At 39.3% G+C, this 27583-nt stretch overlaps 1 protein-coding gene across 1 annotated transcript in view; it reads right to left on the reverse strand.

Annotated features, from left to right (window-relative positions):
* The window catches only part of RluA-2 (RluA pseudouridine synthase 2), a 137602-nt gene that overhangs the window by 106331 nt on the left and 3688 nt on the right, over positions 1–27583 (reverse strand). The window contains exon 2 of the mRNA XM_090381048.1: positions 14835–14907. Within this exon, the coding sequence (XP_090237174.1) occupies positions 14835–14907 (73 nt within the window). The remainder of the gene's footprint in view (positions 1–14834; positions 14908–27583) is intronic.

Consider the following 27583-nt stretch of genomic DNA (forward strand, 5'->3'; position numbering starts at 1 on the left):
GAAAACGGAGGCCAGCTGGAGTTGTGAACATTAAAATCACCAAGGAAAATTACCTCACTGTTAGGAAAGTTGGTCTGGAGAAAGCCAAGTTGCAAAGAGAGGAAGTCAAAGAGCTCCAAGTGATTAGTGGAGTTGGGAGAACGGTAGAGACAACAGATGAATTTGACACAATAAGGTAGAGAGATTTTAAGCCAGAGAAGATCGAAGAGAGAAGATTCCAAATTACCAAGTCTCTGACAGGGAATATCAACGGAAATATGCACGAGGCGAAAGGAATCATACATCGAATAATTTGGGCATCTGAGATGAGCAGTAGTTGAATCAACCGATCACTGAGATTCTGTCAGAAAATGTACATTGGGTTTGGCAGACTGCAATAGTAGTAGTGGCATGTGATGCAAGAAAGCAAGTGTATGAGCTTATGCAGCATCAGCCAAAAAAAAAAAAAAAAAAAAAAAAAAACACACACCATTCCCTCAAAATGCCTGTCCAGTTCCTCCTTAAATTTATTTAACCTATCAACTTCCACAACGACAGATGGAAGTTTGTTCCAGCAATTAACCCCCTGCTGGCTAAAGGCAAATTTCCGCACTTTTATTCTACATCTGTCTTTTCTTAATTTGAATTTATGCCCCCTTCGGTTCATAAGCTGTACAAGTGGAAGGATCTCATCAGAATTCATCATGCTCAACCCATTCAAGGCCTTATACAGCTCAATCAGATCACTGTGCAGGTGCCTCGTCTCCAGCCACTGCAATTTGCAGAACTTAAGCCTCTTTTGGTAAGAGGATCCCCTCATTCACCTCACCAATCTTGTTGCCCTTCTCTGTACACGCTCAAGCAAATCTACATCCTTCCTAAAATGAGGCCTCCAGACCTGTATGCAGTACTCAAGGTGTGGCCTGACCATTGCCTTATACAGAGGGACAATCACCTCCTTTTCCCTGCTAGAAAAATTCCTATATATCATTGACAAAACCCCATGACCTGACCTGGCAGCCTGTCTGCATTGCTCAGAAAACTTAATATCTGACTGCACAATTACTCCCAGGTCTTTTTCATTTTCTACCACCTTAAGTGTAGCACCACACAGTTGGTACGTTTCTCTGGGGTTACTTCTACCCATATGCAGTATTTTGCATTTGTCAAGATTAAACTTCAGTTGCCACTTCTTAGCCCATCTGCCCAAATTTTCTAGATCTTGTTGTAGTAGCACACTGTCATTAACAACCCTGCCAACCTTTGTATCATCTGCAAACTTCAACACTAAACCTAATATGCCATCATCAATATCATTTATAAATACAGAAAACAACAATGGACCCAACACTGAACCCTGTGAGACTCCACTAATAACATTAGTCCACGAAGATCAGCACCCATTGATTACCACCCTCTATCTTCTCCCACTCAACCATCCTTTTATCCATTGTAGCAACTTACCCTTAATACCATTCTGCTCCAATTTGTACAATACTCTTCCATTATTTTTTGAATCCAGTTTCTTCGTAACCATATCATAATATCCTATCAAATTTGTCAGACAAGACTTTCCCTTAACAAATGTTAAGAGAAATGCTGTGTCTAAATTATTGCTGCAGTCATGTATAGATGATCCTGCAATGCGTCTTTAACCAGCAACTCCATTATTTTACCCGGAACAGAAGTTAAACTAACTTGTCTGTAATTACTCATGTCACCCTTCGATCCCCCTTTGTGAATTGGGGATACATTTGCACATCCCTGAGTCCAAGGATGCTCTCATAATTATGGCTAAGGTTTTTCTTAGTTGCTTTGTTGCCTCCTTTAATATAACTGGATAGATCCCATCCACCCCAGATGCCTTTCTTATGTTTAACTTCAACAATTTGTCCTCCACTTTGCTCTCAGATATTATAACAAAATCATTAAGCACCCCGCTACAATTTGATAACCTTCTGTCATTTTCAAACCTTAACTCCTCGTGTGAATGTAGATGCAAAATACTCATTCAGTTTGATTGCTCTCTGAGCAGGATGAGATTACGAGAAATGTTTGGCAATCTGCCTTCGCCTGCCTAACCTCCTTTGTGACCTGATTACAGACTAGCTTATATCTGATATAGGCTTCTGAGTCGCTTGATAATTTATATGCATCCCATGCATTTTTCTTCTCTGTCACAAGTCTCATTAGTTCACTTGATAACCATTTAGGCCTAAACCTTGAACAATATTTCTTAATAGGTATGAAACTTTTAGTAGCTTCCACGATTAATTCCTTGAATGCTTCTCACTTAGAATTTATTGTTGGTAACATCGTCAGTTGATTCCACAGTACAGAATTTAAAAATTGTCTGAGACCACTGTACTCACTTTTATGGAAGCAAAAACCCTTTCCTTTACCCCTGATGGTAATTATATCTTTAAGTAAATCCCACATCAGTACACTGTGATCACTGCCACCTAGTGGTTCCTTTATCTGCAACTTCTTAATACACAAATGATCACTGCTGATAACCAGATCAAGAATATTACCCTCTCTGGTTGCCTCTCAAACATGCTGTGCAGAAAACAATCATCCAATAAATCCACAAAAGTCTTACTAGTGTGTGAGTGACTAACCCATTCCAGTCAGTATCTGGGAAGTTAAAATCCCCCATTATAAGACATTCTGATTTACTAACCCACTATTTCTCTGTACAATTGTTCATTGTACTCATTCGAGTCATTAGGCCTATAACACTCAACTGTGCACTGTTCATCTATATCAACTGGATGCACTTCTTTTGATTTTGTTTTCCTCAATTAACAGCATGACACCTCCTCCTTTCCTATCTATCCTTTCTGTACACATTGTAGTCCCCAAATTCCAATTCTGCATTCCTAATATCAGTGTGACACCATGTCTCTGATATCCCAACAATATCCGCCTTTGATGTCTTAACCAACACTTCAAATTCATCAAATTTATTTACTATACTTCTAGCATTGGTATACATGCAAGCATACATGCACCTATTCCTATTCACCCTGACACATCCCATATACCCACCTGTTTCAGGATGACTGTCATCAGTCCCTGAACCTCCCCCCAGCACCCCTCGCTCCAGGTCGCTACTTATTCTAATAGAAGTTGTGTAAGAATCACCTTCACCTCTGCCTGCGGCTACTTTTAACCTTTTAGTCTGTGAATCCCCCCTAGCTAGCAGTTTTCCGACCCACCTAACACTGCCTCGACAGCATCAGCAAATATTCTTGCACCCTTTTTATTTAAGTGTATCCCATCCCTGTAGAAGCAGTCTCTCCTGTTAACAAGCACAGAACAGGCTGGAAAAAATTCTACACCTTGAGTCTTCACATTCCCACCAGGGCCGAATTGATTGACAAGGCTCTCATCATGTACTCCCTCCTATCGTGTCTGGAGAGAATTGCAGACACTTTCAAATTTAACCCTTTTAAGGGCACCTTTTGTGCCCTTAAAAGATGATATATGCTTTACAACGTCATCAACTTTTTCCCCTGGCAGACATACCCTGGTCCTGGTCCATCTATCCTTTTTACACAATATATTCCCCATCACCTTGACAATAGAGTCACCAACAATAACTAGTTCCATTGGGGCCAGCACATTCTGCCTTGGAGATTGCCGCTGTGTTGCCTGATGCCCAGGAGTGAGCTCTGGCATTGTGTTGGGCAGCTAAGAACTTGACATGCCCCTCATATTAATTTCTTCGAGGGCATCTACCCTACACCTCAAGCTCTCATAGACGCCCAGTAGAATGCTGAGTTGATGCCTAATTCTAGACACTCTCTGCACCTGGCACACACAAAGACATCCTCCTTGGCTAGATCATGTTCTGTTCCAGAGAGTTCGGCAAACATTTCACAAGTTGCACATTTTTTAGACTGTGATGCATTAGAGAATCGCCCCCTCAGTTCTCCACTGAGTCACAGCACTCCTGCCACTTTGTGCCCATTGCTTTGCTGCTCTAGTCTGGGGCATTATATTTTAAATTAATAAGATCAATAAATTTAATTAATTAATTGTCAATACTATGCTATCTAATAGAATCTTAAATGCAGTGATGCATATTATGCTATATAATTATACGTTAGAGCTACCTAGTTACCACAATTAAAAATTTGAATTCCCTACCACTCTATACAAAAACAATGGCTGCAAGATTCGAACAAAATAACGGTTTTATGTATATTAAGCAGTAATCTACAAAAACTCTTTTATCTAAATTAAAAATAACCAGCGTAACTATAACTAAGACTACATATAAAGTTTGTTTGTTAGTTTGTTTGTTATTTGGATTTTAGGAGCATTAGCAACTAAGGCCATATTGCTCCGGGATATGCGGTGGTCATTCCCTGACCTTTCCGCATCCTCCGTATTTGGTGGTGACGGGTTCGAACCCCGGTCTAATCAAGAAGCATGTGCTACGCACTGCTGCTCCTTCCCACCTGGCTACGGAGGCGCCTACATATAAAGTACAATATAAAATAACAATTAGGTAAATAAAAAGGCAAACACTTATCACTTTTTCGAAGTCTGTATTTCACAGCTGTAATTTTTAAAGAGAGTCAGCGCCCTCCTCCATGGAAATGGACATCGTTGTGATTAGAATTGAGACCACGTATATTTGTGAAATAAATTAGGAAATGTTTGGGATGTTTAGTTCTTTTTGCAGATAAGCTTGCTCTATTAGTTTGACAATTCATGGTGTATTCAATAGTAAGAAAAAGTGGGTGGGACATGCTGTATGAAGTAATGAAATTTTTGGATATGGTGTACACATGGTAAGAATATACCCAGATCCTTGACATAACATGGTCTCGACAATGCCCCCCCCCCCACATATACAATACTCTGACTCCCTTCAGTCACTATCTGGCAGAGTAGAGGTAGCAAGATTATACACTAGCTGATCCAGAAGCCTCCTAGAGAGTTACCAAAAGGTTCGGTCCGGTGAACTAACTAGCGGCCGGCCTGCAAACACTGTTTTAGAGCTGTACCCTCGAAATGTAAGGAATAATAGATCTCACCACGATGTTCATCATAATCTCAAAAGTCATCAATCATACTGCATGATGGAAGAGATGGGGAAGGGTTGACTGAAACTCAGCTGTATAGATTTACTATAAAAAAAAAAAAAATTTACATCCCTGACATAAATAACAAAACAAAATTTGTCTCTTTGCGGTGCAACGGAACACAATCATCGACACGAAGCACTAAAACAAACTAAACATTTCTTCTCTCTCTCTCTCTCTCTCTCTGGGTTTTTTTTTTTTTTTTTTGAATGGTGGGTGTGAAGACAGCAGGGTTGCAAGGTAATAGGAACAATAATCTCCTAATGATGACTTATAACGCCGCTTCTTGTCACTTATTTATGACTTGCAAAATATCTGTTTATACCTATTCTAATTGTAAAAGAATAAGAGAAGTTTACTTCGATGTGATACATAGAACACTTCCGTATGATACTCTCCAGAAATTAAAACAATTTTAAAAAAATCAAAAATTTTATATTACAGTAAGAAATAATTCACAATAATTAAAAATCAAATGAACACAATTAAAAATAAAGTAAAAAATTAATTTAACAGAAAAAATGCAAAACCATTTTCCTTCCTCGATAGGTTATACCTGGAGAGAAAGGAACACTATAACTCTGGTTTATCCTAGTTATTACTTGAATTTTATGATTTCTGGTCGATTTTTTATTTATTTTTTTTTTATTTGGAGTCGAACTGTCCCAGTTAAAACGCTTCCCGGTTAATCCGATCCCAGTAAATCGAGAGTCTGCTGTAATTTATTTTCTTTGAAAATAAATCTTTAATTATATTAGTTTTTTATACACTAAGTTCTTTTATTAATCTTTATTGCTTTCTAAATTGTGATATGATATCATCCCTGAGACATTACTTATGATGCATTAGAAATGAAAATCTGCAGGGTAAAGTTTGCTTCTTTTTTTTAATGGCTAATTGAACAACTATGGTAAACTATATTCTCAGTTGTTTATCACAGCAAAATTAATAAAAACTTCACAGAATTTTTTAATTATTCCAATTTTAATACAGTTTTACTGGGTTTTTTTTGCAAAAATCTGAAAAATTGGTGAAAAAAAAACCAATGAAATTAGTGCAGCCCTCTTTTGAATTAATGTATTATTTACTTATAGTAAGTAAACTTACTATAAGTAATAGTACATTAATTCAAAAAAACTTCTACTTATTATAAGTAACCTTACTATAAGTATTAGTTTTTGTTTAAACCAAACCCACAATTCAATGGGGCCCCAACATCTGATGGTAATTTGTTCCACAAAACCCATTGTATGTTGAACAATGTAAGTTGTAACCAATAATACATTGATTTCCTGTAATTCGTTCCCTAACAACACATAAAATAGGTATTTCTTACATGTTATAGATCATTTTTACATTAAAAATTAGTGTTTTATAAAGATTTAATAAATAGTCATAAAACATCTTAAAATAGCATTTTAAGCTGTTTTAAGCTGTTAATTAGCATTTACCTTAGACTTGAAGTGCAGAGCTGATGAAATCAATAGTGGTGCAGTGGTGGTGGTGGGACTATATCAAGTGTCTTTTCATGTTTTTTGTTGCTAAGTACTGGCAAAGAAACTGTCCAAAGTGGACTATTTTTACAACTTTTTTGTAGCTTCCTGAAGTAAGAAATGACTGTCTTCCATTTTGCATGAGTTCAGTGTTTTCAATGTTGGGATGTTTTTTTTTACCACTTCTCTTAAATGCTCCCAACAAGAAATAACAGTTTAACTCTTCAGCTGACACTTTTTGGTGTCTTTTTCTTCCTCCTCCAGTGTCACTCTCTGTAATTTTCTCCAGCTCTTGTAGCTCCTCTGCTGTTAGCTCACGTCCATGAGTGCCAATAAGGTCCTCTGCATCCTCTTCGTCAACCTCCAGACCCACTGATTTACCAAGAGTAACAATATCATTTGTCAAAACACCATCTTCAAATCCATCAATGTTATGGTGCTAAATTTAAGCACCTGGTGGAAACATCATTCCAACAACTTACAATCATCCTCGCACAAACCAGCATGTTGAACTTTGACCTCCAAAAATCTTTGAGGGTGACAGAATTTCACCAGAGGTCGCTGCAAAGCAACTTGTGAACATTTTCATGGTGTAGATTTTCTTGAAGTTTGCAATCACTTGCTGGTCATTGGTCGAAGAAGAGGAGTGGTGTTGGTTGGCAAAAATTTGAATTGAACAAAGTCAAATTGTGCCTCAAAAGATTGAACAAGGTTGGGATTATGGCCTGGTGCATTATCACGCAGGAGCAGTGCCTTCACAGGAAGCTTATTTTTCTCAAGAAGGACTCTTCACTGAAGGACAGAAAAGTTCAAGCTCCCATTCATTGAAGACATATCTTGTAAACCATGCCTTCTTATTACTGTGCCGAAACATTCCCAGTATGCACATACTATAATTTTTAGTGTTTTCCACCAACCATGGAATAAAATGAAAGACGAAAAACCCAAATTTTTAAAATATTTAATATTTACAATAAATGCTTTACAAACAAAATATTACTGATAGTAATTTTAAAATAAAATAAAACAACTGTGATATACAGGATAATAATAAAATGCCGAATTTAAAATGCAATAAAATATACTGGGTTAAAAGCGCTAAAATACTAACTGAAGCTTTCAAAGGCTTCTGCCTTCTTTCTCAACAGTGTAATTTCTGTTCTGCGGTGCATCATTAAATACCAGCAGGTTCACGGTGCATCTCACGTAAACGTGTACTGTTCCCATCAGAACCGGAAGTGGCTCGGGAGCGTTTCAGGCAAAAACGTTCATCCCCTCCAAGGATTACCGCCTCAAAGAGGGGATGAATGCGTGTGCCCCTATCTCTATTTATATTTTTCTCAGTAGAACTAATTCGCAAGCTCTCGAGCCACTTGCGGTCCCAAAATCTATGCGCCCGATCAGTGATGACCGCTTCATCTGGGGAGATTTGATGTTGCTTCTCCCAGAAATGTTCAGCTACGGCGGATTTGCCATAGTCTGCATTTCTTATCGCATTTGCATGCTCCCCCAGACGATCTTTGAGACGCCGTTTTGTTTCTCCCACATAACACTCCCCACATTCCGGGCATTTAATACTGTATACGACCCCACTTATATTTTCATTTAAGACAGGGTCCTTCATCTGTGATACGATTGTGTGCAGCTTCCTGCCTGGGAGCTGCACACAACGTGTCTGGTAATTCCTTAATACGCGAGCTAAACACTCGGATAAACCCGGATAGTAGGGAATGTATGCGGTGGCTATTGGCGTGAAGGACTCACTTCTACTCTGCCCTCCACTAATGTATTTCTCTATGATCCTCCGGGGGTAGCCACACTTCAAAAGATCTGCCGTAACACGTTCATACTCCAAGTTTCTATCCTCTGAGGTACTACAATGGGATTTTGCCCTATCCACTAATGCTCTTACTACACTGTTCCTGTGATAATTAGTCTGCGCTGAGTTGTAGTATGAATATTGGCCCCTGCACATAGATTTTCTAAATACTTTTGTTTTCAAATGCTGGCCTTCTCTACAAATCAGCACATCCAGGAACGGCAAAACCCCTTCTTCCTTTACCTCAGAGGTGAATTGTATGAACGGGGAGAAGCTATTAAGAAAATTCAACGTATCATCCTCACTCCCTTCCCGAATAACTGAAAACGTATCATCAACATACCTTTTCCACGGACGCATAGGGAGAACTGTAGTGTTAAATAGTCTGGACTCGAGCTCCTCCATCGCTAAATTAGCTACGATGGCACTGATGGGGGAGCCCATAGCTGCACCGTTAACCTGCTTGTACATGGTGTTATTAAACACCATGGTAGTACTCGAAAGACAACTCTATTCCTTTACATATGTCCTCTAAGTTTAGTTGCGTCCTATTATTCAAGGTGGTGTCTCTTTCTAAAGCCATGTACGCACAATGTATCCCATGGTCAATTGGGATGCAGGTAAACAACGGTCAGCGGTCATCACTGATCGGGCACATAGATTTTGGGACCGCAAGTGGCTCGAGAGCTTGCGAATTAGTTCTACTGAGAAAAATATAAATAGAGATAGGGGCACACGCATTCATCCCCTCTTTGAGGCGACAATCCTTGGAGGGGATGAACGTTTTTGCCTGAAACGCTCCCGAGCCACTTCCGGTTCTGACGGGAACAGTACACGTTCACGTGAGATGCACCGTGAACCTGCTGGTATTTAATGATGCACCGCAGAACAGAAATTACACTGTTGAGAAAGAAGGCAGAAGCCTTTGAAAGCTTCAGTTAGTATTTTAGCGCTTTAACCCAGTATATTTTATTGCATTTTAAATTCGGCATTTTATCATTATCCTGTATATCACAGTTGTTTTATTTTATTTTAAAATTACTATCAGTAATATTTTGTTTGTAAATCATTTATTGTAAATATTAAATATTTTAAAAATTTGGGTTTTTCGTCTTTCGTTTTATTCCATGGTTGGTGGAAAACACTAAAAATTATAGTATGAGTATACCCAACCCCAGAGGCCTATTTGAAGAATTCCCAGTATGCCTTTGTCAACCTTTTGTTGTTTAAATGTCAACGTTTGTCAACGTTTTGTTGTTCACGATAGGAGGGAGTATATGTTAAGAGCCTTGTCGATCAATTCGGCCCGGGAAAGATTGTGCAAGACTCAAGGGGTAGAATTTTTTTCAGCCTGGACTGTACTTGTTAACAGGAGAGATTGCTTCTACAGGGATGGGATACACTTAAATAGAAAGGGTGCAAGAATATTTGCTGATGCTATCGAGGCAGTGTTAGGTGGGTCGGAAAACTGCTAGCTTGGGGGGAGACAAAGACCAACAGACTGACAGTAGCCACTGGCAGAGGTGAAAGAGATTCTTGCACTGCTTCTATTAGAATGAGCAGAAGCCTGAAAAACAAGATGCATGGTATTTCAGAGACTGCTGGGAGCCACTGCGGTACAAGTAAACACATGGGTTGTGTTAGGGTAGCTAAGAATAGAAACAGGTGCAGGTATACTTGTGTGTACACCAATGCTAGGAGTTTAGTAAATAAATTTGATGAATTTGAGGTATTGCTCAAAACAAAGGCAGATATTGTTGGGATATCAGAGACGTGGATCTGCATCCCTTATATCTGGGATATAAGGGATGCAGAACTGCAATTTGGGGAGTACAACGTCTACAGAAAGGATAGACAGGATAGGAAGGGGGGAGGGGTTATGCTATTAGTTAAGAAACACATAAAAACCAAGGAAGTGAAGCCAGTCGACATCGCTGGACAGTGCAGTGTTGAGTCAGTTTGGTGTGACATAAGCATTGGGAGATCAAAATTGAGAGTAGGAGTGTGCTATAGGCCTAATGACTCTGATGAGTATAATAAGGAACTGTACAGGGAAATAGAGTGGGCCAGTAAATCAGAGAGTCTTATAATGGGAGATTTTAATTTCCCAGATATTGACTGGAATTTGGGGGCTGGTTACTCACGCACTAGCAGGGCTTTTGTGGATTTATTGGATGATTGTTTTCTACATCAGCATGTTCGGGAGGCAACTAGAGGGAGTAATATTCTTGATTTGATTATCAGCAGTGATTCTTCATGCATTAAGAATCTGCAGATAAATGAACCACTAGGTGGCAGTGATCACAGTGTGCTGAAGTGGGATTTACTCAAAGAGGTAACTACCATTAGGGGCAAAGGGAAGGGTTATTGCTTCCGTAAAGGCAACTACGATGGACTGAGACAGTATTTAAATTCTATACAGTGGGACCAACTGATGATGTTACCAACAGCAAATTCAAAATGGGAAGCATTCAAAGAACTTATCTTGGAAGCTACTAGGCTTTACATACCAACTAAGAAATATTGTTCAAGGTTTAGGCCAAAATGGATGTCAGATGAACTAATGAGGCATATGGCAGAGAAGAAAAATGCATGGGATACTTACAAATTAACACATGACACAGAAGCCTATAATAGATACAAGTTGATATGCAACCAAGTTACAAAGGAGGTTAGGCAGGCGAAGGCAGATTACGAGAAATCCTTGGCAAGGGATGCAAAGAAAAACAGCAAAGAGTTCTTTACTTATGTAAACTCTAGAAGGAAGGGGATGAATCAGATTGGTCCACTTGATATTGATGGGTCAACTGTTGATGATCCTGCTCAGGTTGCTAACAAACTAAATGAATATTTTGCATCGACATTCACACATGAGGAGTTATTCAGCAAGGGGAATACCAGAGGTGTATTCAACTCTAGCAGTAAGCTACAGAATCTTGAAATAACTGGGAGTAAAGTGGAGGAGAAACTGTTGAAGATAAACACAAGAAAGGCACCCGGGGTGGATGGGATCTATCCAGTTATATTAAAGGAGGCAGCAAAGGAAGTAAGCAAACCCTTAGCCCTAATTATGAGAGCTTCCTTGGACTCAGGGGAGGTACCCATAGACTGGAAATGTGCAAATGTGACCCCAATTCACAAAGGAGGATCAAAGGCTGACACAAGTAATTATAGACCTGTGAGCTTAACTTCTGTTCCAGGAAAATTAATGGAGGCACTGGTTAAAGAAGCACTGCAGGATCATTTAGACAAGACTTCAGTTATAGCTCAGACACAGCATGGTTTTGTTAAGGGGAAGTCTTGCCTGACCAACTTGATTGGATACTATGATGCAGTCACAAAAGAACTGGATGCAGGGAATAACTTTGATATTATATACTTGGATCTTAGAAAGGCTTTTGATACTGTTGCACATGGAAGACTGCTACACAAATTGGAGCAGTGTGACATTGGAGGCAAATTGCTGCTATGGATAAAGGGGTGGTTGAGGGGGAGAAGACAGAGAGTGGTAATCAATGGACACTGCTCATCGTGGACTAATTTTATTAGTGGAGTCCCTCAGGGCTCAGTGTTGGGTCCATTATTGTTTTCTGTATTTATAAATGATATTGATGATGGTATATCAAGCTTAATGTCCAAGTTTGCAGATGATACAAAGGTTGGATTGTTGTCAAGGACACTACTGACACTATGCTGCTGCAACAGGATCTGGAAAGGTTGAGCAGATGGGCTGAGAGGTGGCAAATGAAGTTTAACATTGACAAATGTAAAGTACTATACATGGGAAACAGCAACCCCAGAGCAACGTATCAACTCTGTGGTACTACACTGACAGTGGTAGAGAATGAAAGGGACTTGGGGGTGGTTGTGCAGGCAGATATGAAGTTCTCTAAGCAGTGCAGATGGGCTGCAAGAGTAGCTCATGGAGTATTGTCAATGATATACAGGAATTTTTCCAGCAGGAATAAGGAGGTGATTATTCCATTGTATAAGGCAATGGTCAGGCCACACCTAGAGTACTGTATACAGGTCTGGAGGCCTCATTTCAAGAAGGATGTAGAGCTGCTGGAACGAGTACAGAGAAGGGCAACAAGATTAGTGAATGGAACAATGGGTTGCTCTTAGGAAGAAAAGCTTAAGTTTTGCAAATTACAGTGTCTGGAGACTAGGCACCAGCGAGGTGATCTGATAGAGGTGTATAAAGCCTTGAATGGTTTAAGCATGCTCAATGCTGATGGGATTCTTCCTCTAGCTCAGAAAAATCACCTGAGAGGGCATAAATTCAAATTGAGGAAAGACAGATGTAGGATAGACATGCGGAAATTTGCCTTTAGCCAGCGGGTGGTTGGTTGGTGGAACAGACTTCCATCCCTTGTGGTGGAGGTTGATAGCCTAAATAAGTTTAAGGCTCAGCTGGACAGGTATTTTGAACAAACAGAGGGGTGAAGTGGAAGTGGGTTTTTTTTTTTTTTTTGGCTGATGCTGCATAAGCTTGCTTTCTTGCATCAAATGCCTCTACTAATGCTAATGCTAAAAATACTCTGGGGATGCTAGAGTGATACACAAGCAAAGGCTTCAGCTTAAAATCTCAAGACGCATTGGCACCCAACAGGAGAGCGAGTCTATTTTTCATAGGTTTATGCCGGGTAAACTAGCCTCGTCCTTAGTGATGTACATTCTCCTGGACATTTGCTTCCAGAAGGGGCCGGTTTCATCAATGTTAAAAACTTGCTGGGAAAGATACCCTCCTGATCAACAAACTCTTGGAATTCAATTTTAAGGTTTCAGCTGCTTTTTTATCAGCACTGGATGCCTCTCCATACCTTTCAACACTTTTGATATTTGCTCTTTTTTTTGAAGCGCTCGAACCAGCCTCTGCTGGCTTTAAAGTCTTCAAAGTGCACAGCACTGCCACTGGTTGATGGAGCTTTAAATTTCAGATCTATGATTGATCATCGTAGATCTGAAACAATCGTATGAGTGATGTTCCGCACGCCACATGTTGAACAATAACGTTGTTGAACAATAAAAAAAAGACTAATTGGTTGAGAACAATCGTATGAGTGATGTTCTGTGTGCCACGTGTCTGAAAATTTTCACGCATGTATCATTCCAGCTACATCGGAAAGCCATTGGTACCCGCAAATATCATTGGGCCTTAAAATAAACGATCATATGGAAGGTATATCGATTCCTGAGAACATCAGATGTCGATGTCATCGTAAGTCGAGGCCCCACTGTATTCTACAATGAAAAACACATGCACCATGAAGTAGTGTCTACTGCCTAATGTAGCTAATTATTTGTGATCTGCTGAAGCCACAATTTATGAGTTCTGAGAATTGATGACCTTTCTTGCTGCCCTTTTTTTTACTAGGTCCACATAAACACAATTCTTGCTCTTAACTTGCAATTGACAGTACAAAGCACATTGACAGTACAAAGTCATGTGGAGGTCTCAAGAAAGGACAAAAGGCTATGATTTCCCCCCACTTAGAAAATCCTGGGACAACTACTGCATTAGAATACCACTGATTAAGCAGCCCACATTGACTTTAAATTTCAATGTATTAAAATTTTATGGGCATCCAAAATACTGTGTTGTGTTAATCCCAAAGTGGAAATAAGTAATACAATAACAGTGTTGTGTAGGACAGCTTTTAACGATTTTATTAAAAGACAGAATTTTGATATATAAAATACATGTATTTCACATGTTTTTGGCAATACATGAACACATATATTACCAAGAGCTAGCACCTGATACTACTGATGGATTTTATGCACATCAGTGACTTAAACCATACTGCAGCATTGTGTATTACATCACTTAGTGTGTTCACAGGTTGAATAGGTGAAAAACCCAGAAAAACTTAAAGAAAAAGCATACACCCCCACGTGAGACTGGCTAACTACAGCTCCAATCAGAGAGGCCTTAAGTAATTCCTCCAATCATCAATGAGACTCAAACCGAAACCTCCCTAAATAAGTGATAACTACCGTTAAGGAGAATAATTTTCACCAACTATTCTATATACTGCAATCTGTGCACTACTGATATTTTAAGTAAATCAAGTAAATTATGTATCAATAAAAGTGAATCGAGTAAATTATGTATCAATAAAAGTAAATCAAGTAAATTATGTATCAATAAAAGTAAATTTAAAATTATGCATAATTAAGTAAATTAAGCACAATTTTCAGTAAATTATGAACAATTATAAGTAAAATATGCATAAATAAAAATACTAGTTTAAAAAACAATGTATTATGTTTAAAATATTACTTCCAATTTAATAATATTCCCTGGTAAATTTCTAGAACATGTAAACAAACAACAAAACATGATCCTTAAAATTGTATTCAGCAATTAACTTCAAAAGGGAGAAGGAAGAAAGGCAAAGAAAATAAATGAAATTATCTGTATCTAATTTCTAAGATTACCATTTTGAAAATAGTAAGTACTTTCAGAAAAACAATATTCCCCAAATCCTGAAGGGCGTATCCTCTTCTTTACCTGAAAAGCAAACAGAAGTCACACTTATAACCATAAAATTCCAGCTAGCCAAAAGAATAAATTACAGTTTTATGAACACAAAACTTAAATTATTACTTGCTCTGTCTTCTAACTTCACTCTATTGCTGCAGAACCCCCAAGATTTTTTCCCTCCAGTATGTTAGTGACCTTCTACTGACTGGAAATCCTATCCACTATAAGAGGTATTCAGTGCTGGACCAAGGTATTTCTGCACCATGGGCAGAATTATTTTTCGGCGCCCTTTACTGAGGGCTTTCTACTTTTCTTTCTACATCTGCTTTCTACTTCAACAAAACTTAATTACTAAGAATAACTAACTTTAACTTTCTTAACATAATCATATTACAAATATTGCCTTCTTCTGCACCAAAATAACTATGATCTTTCACTCTCAGCATTCTTTCCTTCTAATCACCTCCCATTCAAATTAGAAATATGTTCTAACGTGGAATATCGTTCCCACATCTGAGGTGGTGTCCCCAAAACCTCTGTAATTCCTAAGTCCTATACACCATGTGATCAAAGGATGATGTGGGCAATATGTACCTGGAACAGAAGTCAAGTTCCAGGGAAAATAATGGAGTTATTGGTTAAAGAAATAATGCAGGATCACCTTGACAGGAATACTCACAAGAAAATCACATCATGGATTTGTTACAGTGAAATGTTGTATTTCCTGTTCTTAACTTAGGTTTCTGTAAAGATTGACACCAATTTTGATTTTGCATGAAAGACTGCTATACAAATTGGAGCAGTGTGGCATTAGCAGCAAGTTACTGCTATGGATAAAAGGGTAGTTCAGTAGCAGAAGACAGGGTGGTTAAAAGTGGGTGCTGCCCTTCTTGGACTAATATTATTCGATAAATCTCCAGGGTTCGGAGCAGGGCCCCTTACCATTTTCAATATTTATTACCAATAACGATGAAAGAACCGGCCTCCGTAGCCGAGTGGTCAGGAGCGGGAGTGCAGTAGCACACGCTCTTTGAGTAGACCAGGGTTCAAGCCTCTGACTGCTAAATACGGTCGATCTGCCAATCCACACTGGACCAGTGTGGCAGATTATGGTCCATTTCCCTCAGCATGAATTATTGAGGTGGCTTCCATCCTGCAGTGGGTGAAAGATGAAAGAATATCAAACCAAATGTCTAAATATGAAGATGACACAGCAGTTAACACGGTGGTTAATTAATGAAGGTTAATCTATGTTAAACTTAGATAAAACTAATAGATGCAAAGTACTGCAAATGGACAAGTGTGTTAGTTGTTTGATGGCACTGGGGGTTTCCCCTATCTCTGCATTGTTATTGTTATTTTGGTTTTTAGGAGCATTAGCAACTAAGGCCATATTGCTCCAGGATATGCGGTGGTCATTCCCTGACCTTTCCGCATCCTCAGTATTTGGTGGTGACATCTCTGTGTCATATTAGCATTAGCATTAGCATTAGTAGAGGCATTTGATGCAAGAAAGCAAGCTTATGCAGCATCAGCCAAAAAAAAAAAAAAAAAAAAAAAAAGTAACATAAATAAATAAAAATAACCACTTCCACTTCACCCCTCTGTTCGTTCGAAATACCTGTCCAGCTGAGCCTTAAACTTATTTAGGCTATCAACTTCCACGACAAGGGATGGAAGTCTGTTCCACCCACCAACCACCCGCTGGCTAAAGGCAAATTTCTGCACATCTATCCTACATCTGTCTTTCCTCAATTTGAATTTATGCCCTCTCAGGTGATTTTTCTATTCTTTATAAGTGACACAGAACTCTGTGGAGGCCAGAGATTTAAAAAGTATGTGGGGAGTGGTTTGTTGTGTAGTGTTATGTTCTGTTGTTTCTCTGACCATTTAGCTGTTGGGCCCACCGTTGCACACACTTTGCCATAAGGAGGCAAGTCAGGCACCCAGTAGATTATTTAAGTACTCTGGCAGGCTCCACCACCTAATTTCCAAGGATTTCAGTGGCAAGACCTATATATATAAAAAAGGGGGATGAACACTAGAATTTGGAAAGGCCGCAAGAGATTTATGTGAAGGCAGTTGAATTTTTTTATGGTGATTTGAATTGGGCAGCATTGTTAGGGGTGTGTACTCGGTCAGTTTAGTTAGAGTGTGGGAAGACTGGAGACTGGGGGGAAACAGGTAGAAGGATGGGGACAATAGAGTAGGCATCCCCAAAGAGGTCAGTGGGACAAGCCCCACAAGGGGAGGTATGGGGGAGGCAAGGAGGGAGGAGACAGAAACCTATCTCCCCCCGCACCTGGGGATGGGGTTTTAAATGGAACCAGGTTGGAGTACCCAGTTCAGATCGCCAAATGGCATGTTGGCAGCAAAGCTGCAGTATGTCTCCATCGGTGATGGTTGTCAAGTCCATGTCTTGTCAAATCTGGTAGGAAGGTCAAACTGCCCATCTCTCGCTTTGAGGGTTTGGGAATGGATAGCAGTAATCTCAGAATGATGTAATGTTTGGGTGATGCCGCACTCAAGGTGGTGAACAAAGAGACCTAGGGTCATTGTATAGTACAACCTGAATTTCTTTGAGCAGTGCAGACAGGCTAGGACAACTCAAGAGATTCTGTCAATGAGAGAGAAATTTTATCAGCAGGGACAAGGCGATGATTACCCCAATGTAGGCAGCAATGGTTAGGAGATACCTTTGAAGCATCCAAACAGGTCAGGATACCTCACTTGAAAAAGGTTAAGACTTCAGTTTTGCAAACTGAAGCACTTGGAATTAGACACCTACAAGGGGACGTATTGAAATATTTAAGGCTTTCAGTGGACTAAGTAAATTATATGCTAATAGCATCCATAACTATCCCAGAAAACATACAACTTAAACTAAAAAAAAAGGACAGATGTGAAGAAATTTGATTTTGGGCAGAGAGTAACTGACTGTCGGAACAAAGTCCCATCTAGTAAAAAGGAAATAGATGGTTTGAATAAGGAAACAAAAATATTTTAGAAGAGGAGAGACAGATGATTTTTTTTGATTTTTTTGGCTGATGCTATATGAACTTTCTTCCTTGTATCATTTGACACTGCTAATGATAATCTCATATGAAGTTCTGACTGTGTGACAGGTTGTTAAATGATTAGCATTAGCAAGGCATATGATTAAAGAAAGCATCAGCCAAAAAAAAAACCTTCCCATTTCACCTATTCATTCACTTCAAATGTTTGTCTACTTCTGCCTTGAACTTATTTAAGTTGTTGACCTCCACTATAACAGAGGGAAGTTTGTTCCAACTATCAACCACCCGCTGCCTAAAACCAAATTTCAGCACACCTATTCTACAATTGTCTTTCCTTAATTTGAATTTACACCCCATCAGATTAATAATCTGAGCAAGAGGAAGAATCCCATCAGCACTGAACTTGCTCAATCCATTCAAGGCCTTATATACCTCAATTAGATAACCTCGCACATGGCTCGTCTCCAGAAGATGAAATTTGCAGAACGGTTAACTTGCAGAAATTTGCAAGAAAGGTTAAGCCTTTCTTGGTAACAAAAACCCTTTGTCCCACTCACCAATCTCATTGCCCTTCTCTGTATTCATTCCAGCAGCTCTACATCTTTATTAAAATGAGGCCTATAGGCCTTTCAGAACTCAAGGTGTGGCCTAACCATTACCTTATACAAAAGGACAATCACCCCCTTATCCCTGCTAGAAAAATTCCTGTATATTATTGAAAAGACACCTGAGTTACTCTTTCAGTCTTTTTTTGAACTGCTCAGAAAACTTCATGTCTGACTGCACAATTAACCCCAGGTCCTTTTCATTCTCCACTATCCTGAGTGTAGTACCACCCGGTTGGTACGTTACTCTGGGGTTACTGGTACTCATAAGCAGTACTTAACATTTGTCAATTACTCTTCAGTTGCCACCTCTAAGCCCATATGCTCAAATTTTACAGATCCTGTTGCAGTAGCATACTATCATTACTGTCATTAACAAACCTGCCAACCTTCGTATTGTCTGTGGACTTACACATTAACCCTGATATACCATCATTAATATCATTAATCTTCATTAATACCGAAAACAACAATTGGCCCAACAACCGAAACCTTGAGAATTCCAATAATAACATTGGTCCATGAAGAGCAGTGTCCATTGATAACCACTATCTGTCTTCTCTCACTCAACCATCCTTTTATCCATTGTAGCAACTTGCCCTTAATGCCATACTGCTCCAATTTGTACATTAGTCTTCCATGTGCCACATTATCAAAAGCTTTCCTGAAATCCAAGTATATGATATCAAAATTATTTCTAATTTTGCATCCAATTCCTTTTAATCACATCATAGTATCCAATCAAATTTGTCAGACAATACTTCCTCTTAACAAACCCATGCTGCATCTAAAATATAACTGCAGTCTTGTCTAGATGCTCCTGCATCACTTCCTGGAACAGAAGTTAGAATAGCAGGTCTGTAATTGTCAGTGATAAATATAGGACATTAGTAGAGGCATATGATGCAAGAAAGCAAGCTTATACAGAATCATCCAAAAAAAAAAAAAACATCCCATTTCACCCATCCATTCGCTCCAAATGTTTGTCTAGTTCTGCCATGAATTTATTTAAGCTGTCAACTTCTACAATGACAAATGGAAGTTTGTTCCAGCAGTAAACCACACGCTGGCTAAAGGCACATTGCTGCACATCTATTCTACAAATGTTTTTACTCAATTTGAATTTATGTCCCCTCAGGCAATTAATCTGGGCAAAAAGGAAGGATCCCATCAGCATTGAGCTTGCTCAAACCATTCAAGGCCTTATACACCTCAAACAGATCACCTCGCAGGTGTGTAGTCACCAGACACTGTAATTTGCAAAACTTAAGCCTTTTTTCGTAAGAGCAACTCTTTGTGCCATTCACTAATCTTGTTGCCCTTCTCTATACTCATTCCAGCAGCTCTACATCCTTCCTAAAATGAGGCCTCCAGACCTGTATACAGTACTCAAGGTGGGACCTGACCATTGCCTTATACAAGGGGATAATCACCTCCTTATCCCTGCTAGAAAAATTCCCATATATCACTGACAAGACACTATCAGCTACTCTTGCAGACGGTCTGCACTGCTCAGAAAACTTCATATGTGACTGCACAATTACCCCAGGTCCTTTTTATTCTGTATCATCTTGAGTGTAATACCACACAGTTGATATGTTACTCTAGGATTACTGCAACCCATATGCAATACTTCACATAAGTCAATGTTAAACTTCAGTTGCCACTTCTCAGCCCATCTGCCCAAATTTTTTAGATCCTATTGCAATAGCACACTGCCAACCTTTGTATTATCTGACTTCGACACTAAGCTTGATATACCTTCATCAATATCATTGTTAAATATACAAAACAACAGTGGGCCCAACCCCGAACCCTGGGGGACTCCACTAATAATATTAGTCCATGAATAGCAATGTCCATTGATTACCACTCTGTCTTCTTCCACTCAACCATCCCTTTATCCATAGCAGCATTTTGCCCTTAATGCCATACTGCTCCAATTTGTAGTCTTTTATGTGCAACGGTATCAAAGGCTTTCCTAAGATCCAAGTATATGATATCATAATTATTTTTTGCATCCAGTTCCTTTGTGACCACATCATAGTATCCAATCAAATTGGTCAGACAAGACTTGCCCCTTAACAACCCATGCTGTGGCAGAACTATAACTGAAGTCTTGTCTACAGATCCTGCAGTGCTTCTTTAACCAGTGCCTCCATTAATTTCCCCAGAAGAGAAGTTAAACTAACAGATCTGTAATTAATTGTGTCAGTTTGATCTGCCTTTGTGAATTTGGGTTACATTTGCACATCTCCTTGATTCCAAAGAAACTCTCATAATTATGGCTAAGGGTTTGCTTACTTCCTTTGCTACCTCTAATATACTGGATAGATCCCATCCACCCTAGGTGTCTGTTTTATATCTATCTTCAACAATTCCTCCTCAATTTTTCTCTCAGTTATTAAAAAAATCATTTACTTCACTCCCATAGTTTAATACACCTCTGGTATTCCCCTCCCTGAATAACTCCTCATGTGTAAATGTAGATACAAAATACCTATTCATTTTGTCAGCTACCTACTGGCTCATCAACAATTTAACTGCCGATGTCAAGTGGACCAATCTGATTCATCCCTTTCCTTCTAGAGTTTACTTAAGTAAAGAATTCTTCGCTATTTTTCTTTGCATCCTTTGCCAAAAATTTCTTGTAATCTACCTTTGCCTGCCTAACCTCCTTTGTGACTTGATTACTGACCAGCTTATATCTTCCATAGCCTTCTGTGCCACCTGTTAATTTATATGTATCCCATGCATTTTTCTTCTCTGCTACATGTCTCATTAGTTCATCTGACATCCATTTAGGCCTAAACCTTAAACAATATTTCTTAGTTGGTATGAAAAGCATAGTATCTTCCAAGATAATATGCTTTTCAATCATATCTTTGAATGCTTCCCATTTAGAATTTGCTGTTGGTAACATCATCAGTTGGTCCTACTGTATAAACTTTAAAAACTGTCTGAGACCTCTGTAGTCACCTTTACGAAAGCAAAAACTTTTTCCTTCATCGCTGACGGTAGCTACCTCTTTGAGTAAATCTCACATCAGCACACTGTGATCACTGCCACCTAGTGGTTCCTTTATCTGCAGATTCTTAATGTATTAAGAATCACTACTAATAATCAAATCAAGAGTATTACTCCCTTTGGTTACCTCCCAAAAAATGCTGCTGTATATAAAACAACCATCCAATAAATCCACGAAAGCCTTGCTAGTGTGCGAATGACCAACCCACAAGTTCCAGTCAATATCTGGGAAATTAAAATCCCCATTATAAGACAATCTGATTTACAGGCCCACTTTATTTCTGTGTAAAGCTGTTCATTGTACTCATCAGAGTCTTTAGGCCAATAGCACTCTCAATTTTGCTTTTGCAGTGCTTATGTCACACCAAACTGACTCAACACTACACTGTCCACCCATGTCAACTGGATGCACTTCCTTAGATTTTATTTTTCTTAAATAATAGCATAACCACCCCTCCTTCCCTTCCTGCTGTACACATAGTACTCCCCAAATTCCAATTCTGCATTCTTTATATCTGTGTGACACCATGTCTCTGATATCCCAACAGTATCTAGCATTAGCATTAGTAGAGGCATTTGATGCAAGAAAGCAAGCTTATGCAGCATCAGCCAAAAAAAAAAAAACCCACTTCCACTTCACCCCTCTGTTCGTTCAAAATACCTGTCCAGCTGAGCCTTAAACGTATTTAGGCTATCAACCTCCACCACAAGGGATGGAAGTCTGTTCCACCAACCAACCACCCGCTGGCTAAAGGCAAATTTCCACATGTCTATCCTACATCTGTCTTTCCTCAATTTGAATTTATGCCCTCTCAGGTGATTTTTCTGAGCTAGAGGAAGAATCCCATCAGCATTGAGCATGCTTAAACCATTCAAGGCTTTATACACCTCTATCAGATCACCTCGCTGGTGCCTAGTCTCTAGACACTGTAATTTGTAAAACTTAAGCCTTTCTTCGTAAGAGCACCCCTTTGTTCCATTCACTAATCTTGTTGCCCTTCTCTGTACTCGTTCCAGCAGCTCTACATCCTTCTTGAAATGAGGCCTCCAGACTTGTATACAGTACTCTAGGTGTGGCCTGACCATTGCCTTATACAATGGAATAATCACCTCCTTATCCCTGCTGGAAAAATTCCTGTATATCATTGACAATACTCCATGAGCTACTCTTGCCGCCCATCTGCACTGCTCAGAGAACTTCATATCTGCCTGCACAACCACCCCCAAGTTCCTTTCATTCTCTACCACTATCAGTGTAGTACCACAGAGTTGATACGTTGCTCTGGGGTTGCTGTTTCCCATGTGTAGTACTTTACATTTGTCAATGTTAAACTTCATTTGCCACCTCTCAGCCCATCTGCTCAACCTTTCCAGATCCTGTTGCAGCAGCATAGTGTCAGTAGTGCCCTTGACAACCCTGCCAACCTTTGTATCGTCTGCAAACTTGGACATTAAGCTTGATATACCATCATCAATATCCTTTATAAATACAGAAAACAATAATGGACCCAACACTGAGCCCTGAGGGACTCCACTAATAACATTAATCCACGATGAGCAGTGTCCATTGATTATACCACTCTCTGTCTTCTCCCCCTCAACCACCCCTTTATCCATAGCAGCAATTTGCCTCCAATGTCACACTTCTCCAATTTGTGTAGCAGTCTTCCATGTGCAACAGTATCAAAAGCCTTTCTAAGATCCAAGTATATAATATCAAAGTTATTCCCTGCATCCAGTTCTTTTGTGACTGCATCATAGTATCCAATCAAGTTGGTCAGGCAAGACTTCCCCTTAACAAAACCATGCTGTGTCTGAGCTATAACTGAAGTCTTGTCTAAATGATCCTGCCATGCTTCTTTAACCAGTGCCTCCATTAATTTTTCTGGATCAGAAGTTAAGCTCACAGGTCTATAATTACTTGTGTCAGCCTTTGATCCTCCTTTGTGAATTGGGGTCACATTTGCACATTTCCAGTCTATGGGTACCTCCTCCCGTGAGTCCAAGGAAGCTCTCATAATTATGCCTAAGGGTTTGCTTACTTCCTTTGCTGCCTCCTTTAATATAACTGGATAGATCCCATCCACCCCGGGTGCCTTTCTTGTGTTTATCTTCAACAGTTTCTCCTTCACTTTACTCCAGTTATTTCAAGATTCTGTAGCTTACTGCTAGAGTTGAATACACCTCTGGCATTCCCCTTGCTGAATAACTCCTCATGTGTGAATGTAGATGCAAAATATTCATTTAGTTTGTTAGCTACCTGAGCAGGATCATCAACAGTTGACCCATCAATATCAAGTGGACCAATCTGATTCATCCCCTTCCTTCTAGAGTTTACATAAGTAAAGAACTCTTTGCTGTTTTTCTTTGCATCCCTTGCCAAGGATTTCTCGTAATCTGCCTTCGCCTGCCTAACCTCCTTTGTAACTTGGTTGCATATCAACTTGTATCTATCATAGGCCTTCTGTGTCATGTGTTAATTTGTAAGTATCCCATGCATTTTTCTTCTCTGCCATATGCCTCATTAGTTCATCTGACATCCATTTTGGCCTAAACCTTGAACAATATTTCTTAGTTGGTATGTAAAGCCTAGTAGCTTCCAAGATAAGTTCTTTGAATGCTTCCCATTTTGAATTTGCTGTTGGTAACATCATCAGTTGGTCCCACTGTATAGAATTTAAATACCGTCTCAGTCCATCGTAGTCGCCTTTACGGAAGCAATAACCCTTCCCTTTACCCCTAATGGTAGTTACCTCTTTGAGTAACTCCCACTGCAGAACACTGTGATCACTGCCACCTAGTGGTTCATTTCTCCGCAGATTCTTAATGCATGAAGAATCACTGCTGATAATCAAATCAAGAGTATTACTCCCTCTAGTTGCCTCCCGAACATGCTGATGTAGAAAACAATCATCCAATAAATCCACAAAAGCCCTGCTAATGTGTGAGTAACCAGCCCCCAAATTCCAGTCAATATCTCGGAAATTAAAATCTCCCATTATAAGACTCTCTGATTTACTGGCCCACTCTATTTCCCTGTACAGTTCCTTATTATACTCATCAGAGTCATTAGGCCTATAGCACACTCCTACTCTCAATTTTGATCTCCCAATGCTTATGTCACACCAAACTGACTCAACACTGCACTGTCCAGCGATGTCGACTGGCTTCACTTCCTTGGTTTTTATGTGTTTCTTAACTAATAGCATAACCCCTCCCCCCTTCCTATCCTGTCTATCCTTTCTGTAGACGTTGTACTCCCCAAATTGCAGTTCTGCAACCCTTATATATGTGTGACACCACGTCTCTGATATCCCAACAATATCTGCCTTTGATGTTTTGAGCAATACCTCAAATTCATCAAATTTATTTACTAAACTCCTAGCATTGGTGTACACGCAAGTATACCTGCACCTGTTTCTATTCTTAGCTACCCTAACACAACCCATGTGTTTACTTGTACCGCAATGGCTCCCAGCAGTCTCTGAAATACCATGCATCTTGTTTTTCAGGCTTCTGCTCATTCTAATAGAAGCAGTGCAAGAATCTCTTTCACCTCTGCCAGTGGCTACTGTCAATCTATTGGTCTTTGTCTCCCCCCAAGCTAGCAGTTTTCCGACCCACCTAACACTGCCTCGATAGCATCAGCAAATATTCTTGCACCCTTTCTATTTATGTGTATCCCATCCCTGTAGAAGCAATCTCTCCTGTTAACAAGTACAGTCCAGGCTGAAAAAAATTCTACCCCTTGAGCCTTGCACAATCTTTCCAGGGCCGAATTGTTCGACAAGGCTCTCATCATATCTGCCAATGACCAGAACCTCAAATTCATCAATTTTATTTACTACACTCCTAGCATTGGTGTATATACAAGTATACATGCACCTGTTCTCATTCTTAGCTACCCTAACACAGCCCATGTATTTACTTGTTCCGCAATGACTCCCAGCAGTCTTTGAAATCCCCAGCACCTTGTTTTCCAGGCTGCTGCTCATTCCAATAGAAGCAGTGCAAGAATCACTTTCACCTCTGCCAGCAGCTACTGTTAATTTATTAGTTCATGTATCCCCCCCAAGCTAGCAGTTTTCTGACCTGCCTAACACTGCCTCAGCAACAGGAAATCGAGGCAGTGTTAGGTGGGTCAGAAAACTACTATTCCATTATATAAAGCAGTGTCATGAACACTTGCACAGCCTTGGACTGCTTCTGATTGCTGGCTTTACTGGCAGACCCCTAAAATAAAATATAACTTTATTTTAAGCCTCTGCCAGTGAAGCCTAAAATAAAATATTTTCTTTTACTCTTCTGAATAATAAAACATTGTGATCAACGAACAAAAAGTATTTCAGACTCACCTTCAAAATTGTTTCTTCCACATTTCAAAGCATACAAATTTTAAAAATAAAATTAAAAATCTATCCACCTGTTTGTGTGCAGTCCAATCAATAAGCAATTGCTTATACCGTAGCCTACAAAAACGCTAACACCGTATTTCTCAAAATTAGTAAGGCATTTAAACTTACTTTATCTTTATCTTACTTTATCTTTATTTTACTGTATCTTTTTTGCTACATAACTTGTTTGTGACATAAATAACAAGTAGAGTTCATACCTTCTCAAGGACCTCGATGGACCACCACAGGTTACAATTTAATAATATAAACACTGTACACAGCCTTTGAAAAACCTTTTTAAAAAAGTCATAGCCCATCTGGAGAAGGTACAGATAAGAGCAATAACATTAGTTAAAGCCACAAAGGGGTATTCTCATCAAGAGAAACAAGTTCTGTAAGTTTCAATGTTTGAAATCCAAACACTTCCAGGGCAATCTGACTGAAAAATCTCATTGTTATGAGGCTTCGAAACAGTTGGATAAACTGTGCTGCAGGTACCCTTAGGGCTGGCTGTTATCCTGAGGTATTGTATATAGTTACAAATATACACATTTTGAAATTAACACTACACACTTCCACAAGAAGTGCATAGTCCACTGATATATTTTCCTTTAATCAAAAACTAAATTGACTTCTGTGTGTTCTTATGGAGGATGAAAGTTTATGTAAATTTAGAGATAAATTATTATTATATAAAAAAAAACCTTTTTCTCCTTTACGAGATCATTTCCACCCTGCATCAGGTACCAGTACTAAGTGCATGGGGTGGTCGGTTTGTCTGGTTACCATTATTATTACTGTTGGTCAAGGAACTCTCTTACTATCCTACAGGTGTTCAGGATCAAGGCTTTCTGGAGTTCCATGTAATGTTCTCTGGGAGGTCTATTGCTGCTAGGTTCTTATTATTATATTACTATTATTAATAGTAGTAGTAAAAGTAGTAGCAGCAGCATATGATATGGGAAAGCAAGTTTATACAGAATTAGCAGCAAAAAAAAAAAGTCAACACTTCCATTTCACCTGTCCATCTCCTCTAACAGTTTATATAGTTCTTTCTTGAATTTATTCAAATTGCTCAATCAGATCTCCTTGCATGTGCCTAGTCTTCACATGCTGCAATTTGCAAATTTTTATATTTATTTTTATTTCTCTATTCCCATAGTATTACATAATGGCCTATGGTAGAAGTTATTTGCTGATGAACCCCCACACCCAGCTAAACGTGCCTTGCAGAGCTAGCAGATGTTTTGCACCAGACTCCCTTGGACACTGTCACAGAAGATACCAAAGGTAGCCTACCATACTCCTGTTGAATTAAATTCTTAAGGCTATCGTTCTCATTATAATATCGAGTCTTGAGCCTATGACAGTTCTCCAGGTCATAGCTCTGCCCCACACCTGTACATCCAGAAGGAATGGAGAGCAATTCCTTAGACAGAGGTCAAGTTTTCTGAGTCTTTCCTCAGTCTGATATAGAGGTTCCTTATGCACCTCCCATCCTTTGTGACTGAGCTTATTTTCAATAATATTTACTATGGCATCATGTTGATTGGATTCTTCCTCTTGCTCAGATTACTAACCTGAGGAGGCATAAACCGAAATTGAGGAAATTCAGCTGTCGAATAGATGTGCGGAAATTTTCCTTTAGCCAGCGGGTAGT

This window comes from Mastigoproctus giganteus, chromosome 9 (genome assembly GCF_048544385.1).
Source record: "Mastigoproctus giganteus isolate SK-2022 chromosome 9, ASM4854438v1, whole genome shotgun sequence".
NCBI lineage: Eukaryota > Metazoa > Arthropoda > Arachnida > Uropygi > Thelyphonidae > Mastigoproctus > Mastigoproctus giganteus.